The 16,558-nt window shown below is 69.3% G+C and overlaps 2 protein-coding genes across 2 annotated transcripts; both read left to right on the top strand.

The window, feature by feature from the left end:
• Positions 1-7,830: 7,830 nt before the first annotated feature.
• Positions 7,831-14,234, top strand: TLX2 (T cell leukemia homeobox 2; the record flags this gene model as incomplete). The annotated part of the gene is made up of 3 exons (XM_062574560.1): positions 7,831-8,206; positions 11,472-11,709; positions 12,051-14,234. Coding segments are annotated over 3 exons (831 nt in total), but the record flags the coding sequence as incomplete, so codon positions are not given.
• Positions 14,235-14,485: 251 nt separating this feature from the next.
• Positions 14,486-16,200, top strand: LOC134139733 (alpha-internexin-like). Its single transcript, XM_062574474.1, has 3 exons — positions 14,486-14,779; positions 15,617-15,741; positions 15,818-16,200. Exons 1-3 carry the CDS (start codon positions 14,486-14,488, stop codon positions 15,867-15,869), a joined length of 471 nt encoding a protein of 156 aa, XP_062430458.1. The 3' UTR covers positions 15,870-16,200.
• Positions 16,201-16,558: the final 358 nt, after the last annotated feature.

Genomic DNA, 16,558 nt, shown 5'->3' with positions numbered 1-16,558 from the left:
TGCTGTGCACACCCACCCTTGTGTGCCTGCCTTGCACACCCTGCACGCCCACCCTTGCATGCTTACTATGCACACACATCCTTGCACACCTTCCATTGTGTCCTGCACACCCACTCTTGCACACCTGCCGTGCACACCCTGCACACACACCCTTGCAGCCCCAACAGCCCTTCAGATGTCCCAGGCACTGCTGGATGCCCAGGCCAGTGGGATGGTCGGGGCAGCGGGGACCCGAGGCCTGGTAGGTGGGTGGTTTTGCTGGGACAGAGCTGCCCTATGGGACAGGCCACACTGGGACCAGGACAGGCACAAGTTTGTGTCCAGCAGTGGGGACTGGGTCCTGTCCCCATCCCACCCCACAGTGACTGCACACACTTGTGCCTGCTGCTACATGGTCCTTGTGCATGCTGAGTGCCACCGGCATGCACGTGCACTGCTGTGATACACATCCTTTTTTGTGCCTGCTCACATAAGCACACACATGCTGCCACCACTGACACATTACGTCCATGCACTCCTGCCTGCATGCACCCTGCATGGTCATGCCAGATGATACACAGTCCCTGCATGTGCTCCGTCATGCACACACGCAGTCACACTGTCCTCACATACCACTCCAGCTGTATGCATGTATTGCTGTGCAAGAACACACGTGACACGTGGTGCCTGTCCCTGCTCACACCCACACGTGCTCCCCGGCCTGGCACACTAATGGTGCACACACTCAGACACTGCGGTGTCTGCAGGGCTGCAAAGCACAGCCTGGACATGGGACCACTGCAGATGTGGGAGGGAGGTTGGGGACAGGAGTGGGCAGATGCCCACTCTGTGCTCCCAGTTGGTACTGGGCATGTGGGCTGGGGCAGCCAGCAGCTGGGGCTCCCATGGGTTTGCCAGCCTGGCATGCATGGGGCCGTGCAGCTCCATCTCCCGGTAAATAATTAATGCCTGGGCTGCAGCCGGCACTTCTCTGTGCTTCAGAGAGGCTCCCGGGGCTGGGCAGGCCAGGGCTTTTAGCGGAGACCTGCTCAAATATTCAGCTTCATTTCCGCTGCGGAGCTGAGTGGGGCCTGGGCGGCTCCTTCTGGTAAGCGCCTGCTGTGGGCTTTCCCTACGCCGGGGTGCAGAGCATCCGCGGTCCAGCCCTGTCCCACACCAGGGGCGCGGTGGGCTGGGGACCCTGGGCCAAGGTCTGACGCGCTCGTGACCGCAGCTGGTGCCGGCCACGGTGGGCACATGCGCCACGTGCTGTCACCTGTGCGGGCACTGCTGGACATCCCGGCCCAGGCTGTGCCCCGCACGGCCGGGCTCGCGGGCTCATGCCGGGCAGCGGGGCTGCGGCAGTCGGGGGGCTGGGCAGTTATGGACTGAACTCCCTGCCTAATGCACCTGATTGGATTTGCAGAATCCAATTACCTGCCCTCGGCCTTTGATAACGAGGTTCTGAGCGACGGCTTCTGTCAACGGCCCCACAGCAGTGAGAGCTGCGGCTCCAGGCACCCACTGCTCCCGGCTGGCACCAGCGGGCCACGGGACAGGGCTGGGGATGGGGATGCCTCGGCGCTGGCCAAGAAGGCAGGAGAGGCTCCAGAGAGGATGCTCCACCAGACGTCCAGGCCAGGATGGAGCTGCCCCATGGCTCCCAGGCCCGGTCTGGCCCTGCGCTGTGGGGAAGGGGTGTCCTCCCCATGCTGCCAGCCCCGCTGCAGGCTCCGGTCTCAGCTGCGTGGCCAGAGGTTGCGGCATCAGTGGGGCTGAGCCAGGCACAGCAGGTCCCGGCTGCTGCAGGGTTCCCAGGGCCCAGCGCTGCGCTGAGCACGTGCTGCATGGGGATGTGCATGCCATGGGCTTTCTGCAAAGGGCTCGGACTGTGCACGCAGCAAACACTGCTCTCCACCTCCACCCCAGGCCCCAGAGTGGCATGGGGGCCTCTGGACCCGGCCTCATCCTGCAGATATGGCCGTGCTGCTGGTGCCAGCAATCACAGGGGCAGTTCGCAGCAGGGGGTCTCACCGCAGCCCCAGCCTGGCTGCAGACCCTGCAGGGCAGCACCCTCGAGGCATCCCCCTGGAAGCTGAGCTGGAGTGACCAGGCAGCATGGAATTGTGCTGCAGCCACCCGGCGCATCCCCGCGCCCCGAGCCCGGCACGGCTCCTCCCCTGAGCCCAGCCACCAGCCCAGCCGTTACCCCCAGGACGCTGCGCAGACGTGGCCAGTGCTGCTGACGTCCAGCCTCAGTGTCACTGGCTGTTGGGCCCCGGGGAGCAGCTGTCGGGGCTGGATTTGCTGCTCCAGTGGGCTCCCCGCAGCAGGGCCAGCAGCGCTGGCACCATGGGGCCACGTCCCGCTGGGCAAGGTGCACCGCAGGGCCAAGGCGTCCTGAGGCCAGGGTGCATCCCCACATTCCCGCATCTCTGGATCCCCGCATCCCCTCATCCCTGCATCCCCTCATCCTCTCATCTTTGATAACGAGGTTCAAGCGATACATCCCTGCATCCCCCCATCCTCTCATCCCTGCACCGCTGCCTACATATGTCCCTGCATCTTTGCATCCCCCTTATCCCCACATCACCACATCCCTGCATCTCTACATCCCTGCATACTCATATCCCTGCAACCCTGCATTCCCTCATCCCCACATTCCTGCATCCCCTTATCCCCACATCCCTTCATCCCCACATCCCTACATCCCCACATCCTGTGTCTCTGCATCCCTGCCTTCCCACATCCCCACATCCCCACATCTCTGCATTCCCATATCTCCGCATCCCCACATTCCCTCATCCCCGCATTCCCACATCCCCACATTCCCACATCTCTGCATTCCCATATCCCTGCGTTCCCTCATCCCCACCTTCCTGCTTTCCCACGTCCCCTCATCCCTGCATCCCTACATTCCCACATCCCTGCCTCCCCTCATCCCTGCATCCCCACATTCCCATATCCTTGCATCCCCGTGGCCATGCCCGGGCTCTGCCCACGGTGCAGGGCCGGCGGCCACCCCGGCGCAGCTCTCCGTGGGGCTGGCGGGAGCGGCGGTGGCCAGCGCGCGCCCGCCGGCGGCCGCCCCGTCACCCCGCGCACCCTGCCCGGGTGCCAGCGCCCGCCCCGGGGCCGGCGGGTGCGGGGCACCGGGAGTGTTTCATGCAGTTAAGAAGTGTCTGATTGAGGCAGGAGGCGCCAGCAGCTCCCCCGGGAGCCGCAAGTCAAGGACTGGAGGACCAAATGCAGGCTAAAGTAATCCAATCTGGGCTGGCTTCATCTAATTAGCCCAGAATTAACCCAGCAGCCAGAGAGGAGCTGACTGTCCCTACAGTTTGCCAGCGGGTTTGGGGGGGAAGTGGGAGGAAGAAGGGGACGTCCAGCAATAATGAGATTACGGGGGGGAGCAGGCGGGAGAGGGCAGCTTGGCAGCATCTTGCTGGTGGTAACACGGGGCCCTACCAGGCCTCGCTGTGTAAGTGGCGTGCATGGGCCGGCGCGCGGGAGCGCTGCCGTGGGCGGTGCGGGGCCGGCAGGGACCCGCTTCATAGCTCCTGCCCCCAGGAGCAGCGCTTGAGCCTGGCAAGAGGCCCTGTGGGGCCGGGGCTGCCGGCGTGGGGCCGACCCACAGGCAGGGGGCTGCGATGCCCCATGTAACCTGGGGCCGCAGTGCAGGGGGAGGGGGCGGCTGCGGGGGATGGGGCAGCACGGCCACCCACGTGGCTGCGGGGGCAGCAGGCCCCCCCCCCCCCCCCCGTCACCGCAGCGGGGCCATCCCAGCAGGGAGCCCCAGCCCCTCCTCGGCGTAGGGATGCAAATCGGGGATGTGGGGGTGCAAGCGTGACTGGGAAATCTTGACTCCTTTGCCTTGTCCCATGCTGGGCCAGTGTGTTTGCCCATCCGTTGGTGCATCTCCAGCTACATCCCTGTGCAGAGTGTGAGGGAGGCCCCCTCTGCCTGGAGCCTGGCCCAGACCTCTGCCCCGTCCCTGCCGGCCCTAACCCCTGGCTTCATGGCAGCTCTCAGGAGCCTGGGAACAGGGAGACGGCACCAGCCTGGCTGTGGGGGCAGGAGGTCTGTGGCTAGATGGGGCTCATGAAGGGTGATCCCTGCACCCGGAGCCGGGCACAGGGTGGCATGTCAGCTCCCCATGCGCCCTCTGCTCCGCTGCTGCCTGGGGCTCTCCCTGCCCTGCAACCTGCTCGGAGCCACCCAGCCACGGGGCTGGGAGCGAGTCCTTGGGCCGGGGCTCTGCCCCAGGCACCGTGCCTGGTCGTGGGGCCGGCGGTGCCAGGCTGTCCCGGCCTCGTGGCTCTGCCCTTGGCCAGCCCAGCCTCAGCCCCATGCCTTCCCTCGAGTGAGTACCCGGCACTGGGTTGCGGACAGGACCTAGGAGTGATCCCCGCGGACCCAGGGCGAGCACCCAGCTGGCGAGGGCCCCAGCAGAGCCCTGCCGTGAGCGCAGGGCGGCCCCGGATGCACGCAGGCACTGTGCGAGCCTCCCGCCGCCCCTGGCCATGTCACCTGCCCCCCAATCCATCTCCCAGGCTCTGTGCAGCATTCCAGCCCCTGGGCACTTCCAAACATCTGCCTCCTTCTCTAGGTTTAATTAACCTGCCACGGCGCGGGGCCCTCCCCCAGCACAAGGCATTTCCTCCCAGACACCCTGCTCTGGCCCAGGGCAGGCGCCGCGGGGCCTGGGCCAGCGCCAGCTCCCTGCACGCAAAGCGGTTCCACGCCTGCACCGGGCCCCCGCGGTCGGCTGAGCTGTGGAGATCCCTCGTTCATGGCAGATCCAGGAGCCTACGGCTTCACTTCGGCATGTTTCTGGGGCTGGGAAAGCCATAGCTTTGCTGTGCTTGTGCAGTGGAGAGTGGTGCAGGGTTTCTCCTAGCACCTGCACCACTAGGCCTGGAGCAAGAATTGCCGGAAAAAATCCCAAGGCTCTAGCCTGGTGCTGCGGGTCCTTGTGCAGCATCGCTCTGCTCTGCTGCAATGTGCAGGGGCCCCATGCGAGTGGCTCCTGCCTTCCCACTCTGGAGCAACCCAGGAAGGCAAAAGGCCCCCAACGTGGAAAGGGGCAGCTCTGTGGGGGCAACTGCATGGCCGCTGGCTCAGTCAGCACATCTGGGCATGAGCCTTGCAACGCATGAGAGCTGTGCATGGCAGCTGTGCACACCCAGCCTGGGGCTGAGTGGGATGGGACGTGGATGTGCGGGGTGTGCTCACATCACTGGGCAGGGTGCAGCTCTCAGAGAAGCTGTGCTGTGAACCCACGGTGTGTGCATGTCCGTGTTTGTGTGCACACTTCAGGACGGGGTGAGCTCTGGTGAGCTGTTCTGTGAGGCTGGGCTGCCTGGAAGGTGTGCGTGCAAACCCACGCTGGGCTGTGGGACGTACATGCATGTCCATGCTGTGCCGCTGGGTCTGTGTATGTGTGTGCAGCCATGCTGAATCGTGGGGTGCAGATGTGTTTGTGTGCGGCTGTACCATGCTCTGAATGTACAACAGTGTGTGTATCCATGCTGTGCACACGTGTGTGCATGTGCAGCCCAGCCGTGCTGCAGTGTGTGTGTATGTAAGTGTGTGTGTGTAGCTGTGCCGTGCTGCGGGGGTGGGGCGTGTGCAGCCGTGCTGCGCCATGGGGTGAGCATGTGCTCCGTGCAGCAGTGGGTGCCTGTCGCCCCACGTCCCAGAGGAGCCACCAGCACAGGGCCGATCCCCCGGGGTGTGCAGGGCCCTGCCAAGCCTGGGTCCTGGCTGTGTGCCCTCGGCCGTGCCCCCGGGATGCACGGGTGCCCTGGGGCATGGCAGCTGCGGCTCCGGGTGCCGCCATGATTTACAGGCGCAGACCCCAGTAATGTCATTTGCCCCAGACCGGTGGCGCCAGGGTGGCCGCCTCCCCTGCCGGCCCCAGCCCCAGAGACGTGACCCGGCCGCCCTCGCCCTGAACCGCTGCCGGCCCGGGAGTCCCGGGATCCTGGGTTAGGCAATCACAGGCCGGGGCGCCCGAGGGGTGCCGGGGGCCGGCCCCGCCGCCCCACACCCACTCCAGACATCCCGGACCCAGCAGTGTCGGCGCGACTATCGCGGTAGTCGCCAGGAGGCACGATCCGACCCCTCTCACCCTTCTTAGCTGCGATCGCAGTGGCGACTCGGGAGGCCGGTCGGCGCGGGGCGGGCGGCAGCGCCCGGGGCAGAGCCCGCCCGAACCGGCACCGTCGGACCCCGCGCGGCAGCGCCGCTCCCCCGCCCGGGGCGCAGCCGGGCACCGGGACAGCCGCGCCTGGCAAACCGGCCCCGGTCCGCCGCGGAGCCAGGTAAGAGCACTGCGGGAGGTCCGGGGCCCCGGGGCTGTGTGCTCGGCAGCGGCCGGACGGGGGGAACCGGGGTCCGTGTCCTAGGGAGCGGTGGATCCTGGCAAATGGGGGTCCATGTCCCCCATTCAGCGGATCCGGGAGAAACGAGGTATCCCCGAGAACGGCGGATCGGGTGAACCGAGGAGAGGCGCGGTCCGTGCCCTCGGGGACGGAGGATAGAGGCAACCGGGGTCCGTGTCCCCGGGAACGGTCGAACCGGGAGAACCGGAGTCTGTGCCCCCGGGAGCGGCAGATCCCAGTAAATGGGGTCCGTTTGCCCCGGAACGGCAGATTCGGGGGGGCGGAGCCGGAGCGCCAGATAACGGCGGCTGCGGGGGAGCCAAGCCGGCGCGCCCGTCGCTGCCGGGCGCGACCCCGGGTGCGCCCGCCGGGAAGGGCAGAGCGGGGCCGGCTCCCTCGGTCGGATAACGGCGAAGCGAGGAGCGCGGGTCCGCGGCCGCCGCAGCGGTGCCCGGCCGGGAGCGACGGGTCGGCTCCGCGGCTCCACGTCGGGCCGGCGAGCGGCGGCTCCGGGCGCGCCGCTGCGGCCCCGGCCCCGGCCCCGGCTCCGCGCGCGGGGCGCCCAGACGCCGCCACCCTCCGGCATTCGGGACGGCCGCCCAGCCCGGCCCCGGCCCGGCTCGGTGCAGGTCCCGGTGCTGGTCCCGACCCGCCGCGAGGCTGTGGGCAGAGCCGAGGCCGGCCCGGGCGGGGCCGCGGCGGGGCGCGGGGAGTCCCCGCGCCGCTGCCCGGTGTCACGGCGGCGGCGCCGCTCGGGCCCGCGCCGCTTCACCCTCCATTCCGAGCCCGGGGCGCGTCCGGCGGCTCCCGAGGCGGCGGCGACCCGCGGCCGCGGCACGCGCCCCGGTCTCCCGCGGGCTGGAGGGCGACGGTGCCCTGCGCCAAGCAGGGCCCCCGCGGCCGGGCGGTGCCCCCGGGCGCTCGGGGCCCGGCTCACGCGGTCCGCGGGAGTCCTGCGGCCCCGGCTCCCCCCGCGGTTCTCCGCAGCCCGAGCCGTGTGCCCAGGGGTCCCTGCGGGGAGGCCCGGCGGCACCGGTCCGGCAGGGCGGGGGCCGGTGCCGGGGCGGGGGGCCGGTGCCGGGGTGGGGGCCGGTGCCGGGGCGGGGCCCCGGGACGCGCGTGCCCCCGCCCCCGGGGCGCGGGGCTGTCCATCACGGGGCGCGGCCGCCAATCAGCGCGCGGGCGCCCGGGATTTTGGCAGGTCCAGATGGAGCGGGGCAGAAAAGCGCGTGCTGCCGGGGGGCCCCGCCGCGCCGCGCACCGGAGCCGGCGGCCGCCAGCAGCCGCCGCCGCGGGCCATGCCCCTGCCCCTGCCGAGCGGGCCGCAGCGGGCGCCCGCTGCCAGCCGCCCCCGCGCAGGGCCGCCCGCGGCCCCCCCCCGCGCCTAGGCGGCCGCGCGATGCCCGCACCCCGGCGGCACTGAGCGCGGCGGGGCCGCGGCGGGGCCATGGAGGCGGCGGCGCTGCCGCGGGAGGGCGGCGGCCCGGCCCCGCCGCCCCACGAGCCCATCAGCTTCGGCATCGACCAGATCCTCAGCGGCCCCGAGCCCCCGGGGGGCGGCGCGGGCCCGGCCCGGGCGGCGGGCGAGCCCGACTACGGGCTCTACGGCGGCGGCTACGGCCCCGCCTGCTCGCTCGGCTCCTACAACCTCAACATGAGCATGAACGTGAGCGTGAACGTGACCCCCGCGCCCGCCGCGCCGCCCGCCGGGGTCATCCGCGTCCCGGCGCACCGGCCCGCGCCCGCCGCGCCGCCCGCCGCGCCGCAGCCCGTGCCCGGGCTCTCGGGACTCACTTTCCCCTGGATGGAGACGACGCGGCGCATCGCAAAGGACCGGCTCTCAGGTGAGCGCCGCCGCGGCGCCGCCGCCCGCCCCGACGGCTCCCGCCGGGCGCGGGGCCGCTCCGCCGGGCGGGAGAAGCGGGCGCGCACCGGGGCTGGGTACGCCGCGCCGCGTCCCGAGGCGCCGGACTCCTTCGAGCGGGCGGGCGCCGCGGCTCTGCTCCGCCGTCACCGGCCGTCGGGACCGGACGGGACGAGGCGAGCGCTGCGGCTGGTTCCCGGGGCGCCCGGCGGTGGCAGGGCGCGGGCGGGAGCCACGGAGCGCAGCGTGCGGGGAGGCGCCCGTCGAGCGCTGCCGAGCTCGGGGCCGGGCTGGAGGCGGCGCCCGTCCCGCCGCCGTCCCGTCCCGGTACGGGACACCGGGAAGCAGCCGCCATCGGGGCCCGCCGGCAGCGGCTCCGGGCCGGCAGCGGCAGCTCCCCCGCGGGCCCGCTCCGGTTCCTGGTGCATGGGCGGGTGCCGGAGCCGGCTTCGGGGCAGGTCGGGGCAGGGGCCGGGCCGAGCCGGGCCGGGCCGGGAGTCTGCTCCGCGAGGTGCACTGGGAAGTCCTGTCCTGCCTGGCCTCGGGTTGGGCTCGGGCTCGACACCACTGGGCAGGCCCCTCTCTGGACCCGGGGGCACCGACTGCCACGCTTCGTCCCGCGTGCAGGATGGGGGCTGCCGGGGCACTGGGCTGCAGAGAGCCCGGGGTGTGGGGTGCAGACACCCGGTGCGGGGATGGGTGTGCCAGGACCTGGCTGTGTGGGGGGGCTGTAGAGAAACCCATGTGTGCTGAGGTGAGACTGTAGGAACTGGGCTGCACCGGGTGCAGCTAGACAGGACCAAAGTGTGTGTGAGGCTGGGACCATGGGGTGCTGCTGGGCCAGGTGTGGGTTGTGTGGACACCCATGCATGCACAAGGAGAAGAGTGCCATGTTGTTGCTGATGGGGCTTGCAGAGACCCACTGCATGCAGAAATGGAGCTGCAGAAACTGGGCTGCACAGGATGTGGAGACCTGCGTGTGAGTCAGTGCTCTGGGAGAGCTGGGGCTGGTTGTGCAGCAGGAGTCAGGGACAGCAAGCTGGTGTGTGCAGGTGTCCAAGGAGGAGGCTGTGGGGTCCCAGGTGCTGTGTTCAGGGCTGGGTGCTGATTGTGGACATAGCTGGAGTGCCTTGTGTTTGCAGACAGGGCCAGGGTGCTGAATGCTGCATGCAGAGGAGAAGGTGCTGAGTGCCTGGGCTTGGATGCTCAGGTGCTGGGTGCTGAGTGCCGAGGCTGAAGTGCTGGTGCGGAGAAGGCTCAGCTCGGCTTGGCTCAGCTCGGCTCAGCCAGAGGCGCCTTCCCAAGATGGCGGCGCTGCCACGTCCGCATCGTGTTGCTCCTGCTGAGCCGCTCGGCCGCCTCGACCACCATGGCTGGGGCGCCGGGCACGGCGGGTGCTCGAGGCCGGTCGAGCGCTGCGGTTGTGCGTCCCCGGGGAGGGAGTGGGGCCCTGCCGGCACAGGTGGCGGGAGGCGCCGGAGCCTGCAGAGCCCCAGCCTGGGCGCCAGCAGAGCCGGGTTCACCTCCTGGCCCACCCATCTGCCCCCGCGGTGACGAAGCACCATCCCCGTGCAGGAGCTGCGGGTGACGTCCCCGTCTCCTGCCTGGCGCCAGTGGTGGGTGGATGGGGCGGCCCCTCCCCGGCACGGGGTCTCCCAGCCATGGCCATCACTCAGCGCCTCCGCCGCCGGCCTTGGGGTGGTCTCCAGGCTGTCAGCATCTGTTTGCGGCGAGGGGCCGCCCGCTGCAGGGAGGGGAGCGCAGGGGCGTCTTTCCCCCCAACTGCGCGGCTCCACCTGCGTCAACTGCTTCCACCCCTCGCCGGCGGGGAGCCTGGCGTCCCGCCCCGTGCCGCCGAGCCGTGGGTGCTGGGCGGGAGGCAGCTCTGGCTGTGCATGGGGGCTCTGAGCCGGGTGCCGGGCTGCACCCAGGGGCTGCGTGGGGCCAGTTGGGGCTGGCCAGGGCTCCGCTTACACAGGGCACTGCCGCCCTTTGGGCCTCCCTTCCGCCATGCCGAGCCCTGCTCCTGCGGAGCCGGTGATCGCTGCTGGGCAACAGCTGCAGTCCCTGAGTGCTGGGTTCCCATGTGCCGGCTGTGCTGGAAGCACCAGCGATGGCTCCTTGGAGCTGGGTTCCCTGTGTACCGGCTGTGCCGGGAGCCCCAGCGATGGCTCCTTGGAGCCAGGTTCCCATGTGCCAGCTGTGCTGGGTGCACCAGCGATGGCTCCTTGGAGCCGGGTTCCCTGTATACCGGCTGTGCTGGGTGCACCAGCGATGGCTCCTTGGAGCCGGGTTCCCGTGTGCTGGCTGTGCCAGGAGCCCCAGCCATGGCTCCTTGGAGCCAGATTCCCCTGTGCCAGCTGTGCTGGGTGCACCAGTGATGGCTCCTTGGAGCTGGGCTCCACACCGGGCTCCCAGCTCCACCAAGGGCTCCTGGTGCCTTTGCTGCCGTGAGCCCTGAGCGTCCCCAGGTTCCACCTGGCAGCAGCAGCTCCCTGTGGGGACGGGACCCGCAGGCTGGCTGCACTGTCCCGGGCTCGTGCTGGCTGTGCGCCAGGGACAGGCCCTTCCCCTGGCCCCTGCATTTCCCGGGCAGCTGGCGGGTGGCCAGCCCGGACGTGGTGGCGTGCGGAGGGAGACATTAGCTGCCTCCTGATGTCTCTGGGGATGCTGTCCCCTCCCCAGAGAGGGCTGAGCCCAGTCTGGAGGCCTGGGAAGCACCAGCAGGGTCTGCGACGGTGGCTCTGTGCTCAGGGAGGGGCACATCTGTGCTGCCGGGGCCTTGCTGACCCCAACCGGCCCTTGGACTGGGCTGATGCAGACTGCACTGCGGGGCCAGAGGCACCCCAACCCCAGGGATCCTCGATCCCGGGGGCTGCAGGACACATCAGAAGTGTGACAGTGAGCTGAGGAGGAAACACCTACCATGTTTTCAGCTGTTCCTGGGCCCAGGTGAGCAGCTTTGGGGTGACCCAGGTTGTCCCTGCTACCAGGCGCCTCCTCTCCTCTGCCCTCCCTGGAGCCCCCGACCCAGCGTCCTGCTGCTGCACGGAGCCCCTTGCTCCCTACAGCACTCGCTTTTGCCCTTCACCCAGCCCGAGCGTCCTGATCCGTGTTCCCGCGCTGCCTCCTGCTGTGCCCCACGGCCCCGGCCGAGCCTTGCCATGCTGGGAGCTGCCCCCTTGCCTGGCCGGGGTCCCTGGCACAGCCCCCTCACCCGCGCGCCCCGCTCTGCTCTGGTGCAGCTGCGCTGTCGCCCTTCGCGGCAACCCGGCGGATCGGGCACCCCTACCAGAACCGCACGCCGCCCAAGCGGAAGAAGCCGCGCACCTCCTTCAGCCGGGTGCAGATCTGCGAGCTGGAGAAGCGCTTCCACCGCCAGAAGTACCTGGCATCGGCCGAACGCGCCACCCTGGCCAAGGCCCTCAAGATGACAGATGCCCAGGTCAAAACCTGGTTCCAGAACCGCCGCACCAAGTGGAGGTACTGGGGCCGGGGCAGCGTCACGGGCCGAGCCGAGGGGCGGGCGCCCGCTGCCACCTCCCGGCCAGCCCCAGCCCCGTGGCCAGCGTCTTTTGCTCCCAGTATCTGTTGCTCCCGCACCACCCCTGTGGAGAGCCTGGGCTGGAGCGGTGCAGGACCCCATCCCCACGGTGTGCATGGCACAGGGGCCACAAGGCATGGAGCAGCCCCACACGCCCAGCCCAGCCCTGGTGCCTGCAGCCCCGGGCGGGATGCAGTGGTGCTGGGAGCGGGACGTGGCTCTGGGAGCCGGATGCAGGGGTGGGGGGTGGCGGGGCTGGAGCTGCTGCCTGTGCTGGCAGGAGGCAGACGGCGGAGGAGCGCGAGGCGGAGCGCCAGCAGGCCAACCGTCTGATGCTGCACCTGCAGCAGGAGGCCTTCCAGAAGAGCCTGAGCCAGCCGCTGCCCCAGGACCCGCTCTGCATGCACAACTCCTCCCTCTACGCCCTGCAGAACCTGCAGCCCTGGGCTGAGGACAATAAGGTGACATCCGTCTCAGGGGTGGCCTCTGTGGTGTGAGCCCACTGCGGAGCAGAGGGGACTGCCTGGCCCCTGCTCCCTGGGGGCCTCGGACTCAGTGGAGGTGGTGGGCAGGAGGCGGCCAGCGGGGTCGGAGCCTGTACCTCCATCCCCGTGGCAGGAAGGGGGTTTCTGTTTCCCAGGAAGGCTCCTGCATGGCAGCCCCCTCCCCTTGCCTTCCCCATACTGTGGCCAGCCCCACCTGGCTCCTGCCTTGCCGTCCCGGAGTAAGCAGCCATCCCAGCCGCCCAGTGCTCCGGGGCGGTGGATGAGCCCCTGCGGGTGGACTCCGAGGCTCTGCCGACCACTGACTTGAGTGCTGCATGGCCATGGGTGGCCCCTTTTCTGCCTGGATCCTGCTGGGAAGCCCAGGGCTGGGGTTCCCCCAGGCCATGGGTGCCTCTCCCTGCCTCCTGCTGCCCCTTTCCCAGGGGCTCCCAGTCCCAGCCCACTGCGGCAGGGAGTGGCTCCAGCACTGCATGGAGATGGTTCCCCTCGCCAGGCAGGTCACAGCACAGGGCCTGATCCCCATCAGCATATCCTCAGGCCAGGCCAGGCTGCCCTGCTCCCCACAGGGCTGATCCAGTGCTGATCCTGTCCTGGGAGGGAGGATCCCAGTGTGGACAGGGAACCTGCCTTCCCAGATTTACACATTCCCAGTGATGGAAAATCTCCCACTGCCCTTGGTAACTGGTTCCAGTGGTAGATTACATCACTCGCAAACACATGCCTTATCCGAGTTGGAGTTTTCCAGCTACCTGGCTGGAAGAGGAGCCTCTCTCAGGCTGGCATGGCCCCTGCTCTCCTCTGAGGGGCTGGACAGACAGAGCTTGTTTGCCGCCTGGCCTGGGCTCCCAGTGCCCCCAGACTCTGTGCCTGCTGGTTTGCCAGCTCATGGGCCCAGACATGCCATTCCCGCAGTGGCACTGATGATGGACACAAGATTCCCCGCCACATCGGAGGATTGCACCAGCTTTCAGGCCACATCGGGCAGTTGTGCGTGGCCTACTGGCTACTCTCATGCCTCACTCCAGCCCTGTGAGCCTCTGGTTCCCAGGACTCACTTCCCCTCCTGTCCAAGCTGCCTGTGTTTTGGTGAAGGACTGAACTTTTGGCCTAGTGTGACCTGGAGTTTATTAGTCCCACATGGAGGCAGAGGTGTCTGCCAGGGTTTTCCAGCTGCAGAAATCTCCCTGCTCCAGCAACCTTCTTTCACTCTGGCCTGTGACACATCCTTTCCCGTAATGATCCCCTGAGTGTCCCCTCTTCTCCTGTGATGGGGCAAGGACCACAGGGCAGACCTCCCCAAGCTGAATGAGGCTGGTCCCCTGCCCTACTCTCCCCAGGCCATAGGGGCGAAACCCTCAATCCCAGATGGTCCCAGCCCTGACCCACTCCAGCCAGCCTTGGCCATGCCAAGACTACCAGGATGGGGCAACGCCCCTGACTGTGGCAACATTATGCCCAGCCATGGGGAGCCCCATCTGGGCCAGCTCAGGCCATGGTCCACGGCAGTGCATGGCCCCAACCCTAACACCAACTGCAAATTTAAACCTTACCCTAACCCCCACTCAGACCTAATCCTAACTCTAACCTCAACCTTAACCTCACTTCCTACTGTAACCCCAACTCTAACACTAGCCCAACTATAACCCCAACCCCACCACCACCCCAAACCTAACCATAATACCAATCCCCACTCCAGCTCCCACCCTAATTCTAACCATAACCCTAATCCCAGACCTGGTCCCTACCATAACCCCAAACTCGGCCTTGGCTCCAACCCTGACCCTCATCCCAACCTCAAACCTAACCCTGACCCCTACTCTTGCCGTTAACCCCCACCTCCACCCCTAACCCCAGCGCCTCCCCCACCCCAACCCGCCCCGTCGCTGTCCATGGTGCTGCCAGCGCTGCCCGGGGCTCAACGGGCCGGCGGCACCTGCGGGGCCCGGCGGGCGCGGGCGCGGGAGCCGGGAGCCGGCGTTGCAGGGGAGGGGGCCCCGGGCGGGACCCTCTCCGGGTGCGGCAGGACCCCGTCCCCGCCTGCAGGCCCGTCGGGCGGGAGCAGGTCCCGCCGGCGCCGGCAGTGTTCCCGGGAAGGGGGGGGGGGGCGCGGCCGGTGCCGGTTCCCCGGTGTCGGGATTGGCTGCGGCTCCGTGACGCGGCCCCGTTTTACCGGGGGGAGCCGCTGCGGCGCCGCCGCAGAGCCACCGGGATGAGCGCGGCCGGCCCCGGCCCCGGCCCCGGCCCCGGCCCCGTCGGGCGGGACGACGGAGCCGCCGCCTGCGCGCTGGCGGCCGAGGGCTGGCCCCGGCCCCCGGCCCGGCCGCGGCCGCGGTGCCGGGGCGGCGAGGCGGTGCTGCGCGCCCGCGCCGAGGCGGCCGGGTACCGGCGGCTGCTGCGCGCCCGCGCCGCCGAGGTGGAGGCGCTGCGCGGGGCCGTGGGCGCGCTGCACCGGCAGCTGGAGGGACTGCGCGACCGGCGGAGCGGCGAGCTCGCCAAGTACCAGGTGCGCCCGGGGCCGCGGCCCGGACGCCTGGGGAGGGGGCCGGACGCGGACACGGGGGGGCGGGTGAGTGGGGTCGGGGGAGGGCGGACATCGGGGCCGGGGGGCCGGACACCGGGGATCAGGGGAGGGGCGGATGCCTGGAGCCGGGGGAGGGCAGACACCAGGGATCGGGGAGGGGCCCTGACACCGGGTCCCCTAGGGCCAGGGCAGGGGCGGGCACCAGGGATCGGGGATGGGGGACATTGGGGATCAGGGAGGGGGACGCCTGGTGTCCTAGGAGGGAGGGTGCACCTGGACTCCTGGGTTTGGGGGTGGGAGCGCCAGGATCTCTGGGTTTGGGAGAGGGGGTGGGGGGGAGCTGGATGGGGGTGAGAGGAGCAGGGAGGCCTGGGCTGAGGGGCAAGGTGGGGACAAAGGGGCCTGGGTTGAGGAGGGCCCAGACATCTAGGTTTGGGGGAGGGTGTGGTGCACACCTGGGGAAGGGGGGGGGGCTGGGAGGAGCGGGGGGGGGGGCAGTGTACCTGGGTTTGGGAGGGAGTCTGGGTGCTTGGCTTTCCTGGGGGAAGGGGAGCCAGGTGAGGTTGAGGGGGGCCTGGGTGCATGGCTCTGGAGGGGAAGGGGGGCTGGATAGCCTGGAAGGGGGCGGGGGGGGGGGGCTCAGGCACCAGGGTTCATGGAGAAGGGTAGCCCAGCTTCTGGGTTTTGAGATTGAGAGGGGCGGGCCTGGACGCCTGGAGTTCAGGGGGAAAAGAGTCCAGGTGGGGCTGAGGGGACCCAAACGCTTGGGTCCCATGAGGCTGGACTGGGCCTGGTAGCCCTGACCATCCGGGCCCACAGGAGCGGGTGGCAGAGCTGGAGCGGGAGATCAGTGAGGCCGAGCAGGAGATGGCCCGGTGCCTTCGGGAATACCCAGCGCTGCTGCGGCTCCGCATGGCCCTGGATGTGGAGATCGCCGCGTACCGGTACGCAGGCCAGGGGGGAGGGAGGGGGCTGGGCCAGGCCGGGCGCAGGGCTCAGCCCGGGCCATGTCTCTTGCAGGGAGATGCTGGAGGGAGAAGAGCTGCGCTTGGGCTCTGCAGCCCCATCATGACAGGATCCCAGGACCACCCAGATCTCCATGCTGTGGGATCTTGGACATCTGGGTCCCCCTGGACCCCCACACCCAGGGAGCCCTGGACGTCTGTGCTGCAGGATCCCCAGAGCCCTGGGATTCCCACGTCTTGGGACCCCCAGGCTCTCAAGCTGTAGGACCACTGGCCCCTCTGGACATCTAGACTCCAGGACCACTCAGACCCTGTCCAGGGAGGCCCTGGCACCCCAGGAGGGCAGTGCCCGCTGGGCTGCACACTCTCACCAGCCTCTCCGGAGCAGCAGCAGGGCTGGGGTCCCGGCCCTGGCCCATGTGGAAGCACCTCAATAAACGTCCCATGGCATTACTCTGAGCTGGGCAGTCTGTGGTGATGGGGCCGGTGCCCCTGGCAGGTCCCTGTGCTCCAGGTCTCGGGCAAGGAGCCAGGGCCCAGAGCTGGCCAGGAGACACAGGGGCTGCCAGCTGGGCGCCCTGCAGGGATGTTGAGGGGGGCAGCATCACCCCGGCCATGGGGTGCTCTGTGGCCATGGCACAAAGCTGAGCTTTGGCCCCTGTGCTGTGGCCATGTCTCTGTCTGCCCTGGGGCCTGGCATGTCTGGGGTGGAAGGTGTCGGAGGGGCACCTGGGCTCCCTGCCTGCCGGGCGGTGGGGACAGCAGGTTTCCTGCCTGTGCTTCCTCCCAGCCCTGC

The sequence above is a fragment of the Rhea pennata genome, chromosome 4 (genome assembly GCF_028389875.1).
Source record: "Rhea pennata isolate bPtePen1 chromosome 4, bPtePen1.pri, whole genome shotgun sequence".
Taxonomy (NCBI): Eukaryota; Metazoa; Chordata; class Aves; order Rheiformes; family Rheidae; genus Rhea; species Rhea pennata.
Note: the sequence above shows the minus strand (reverse complement) of the source record. Positions and strands in the feature narration are given on the sequence as shown.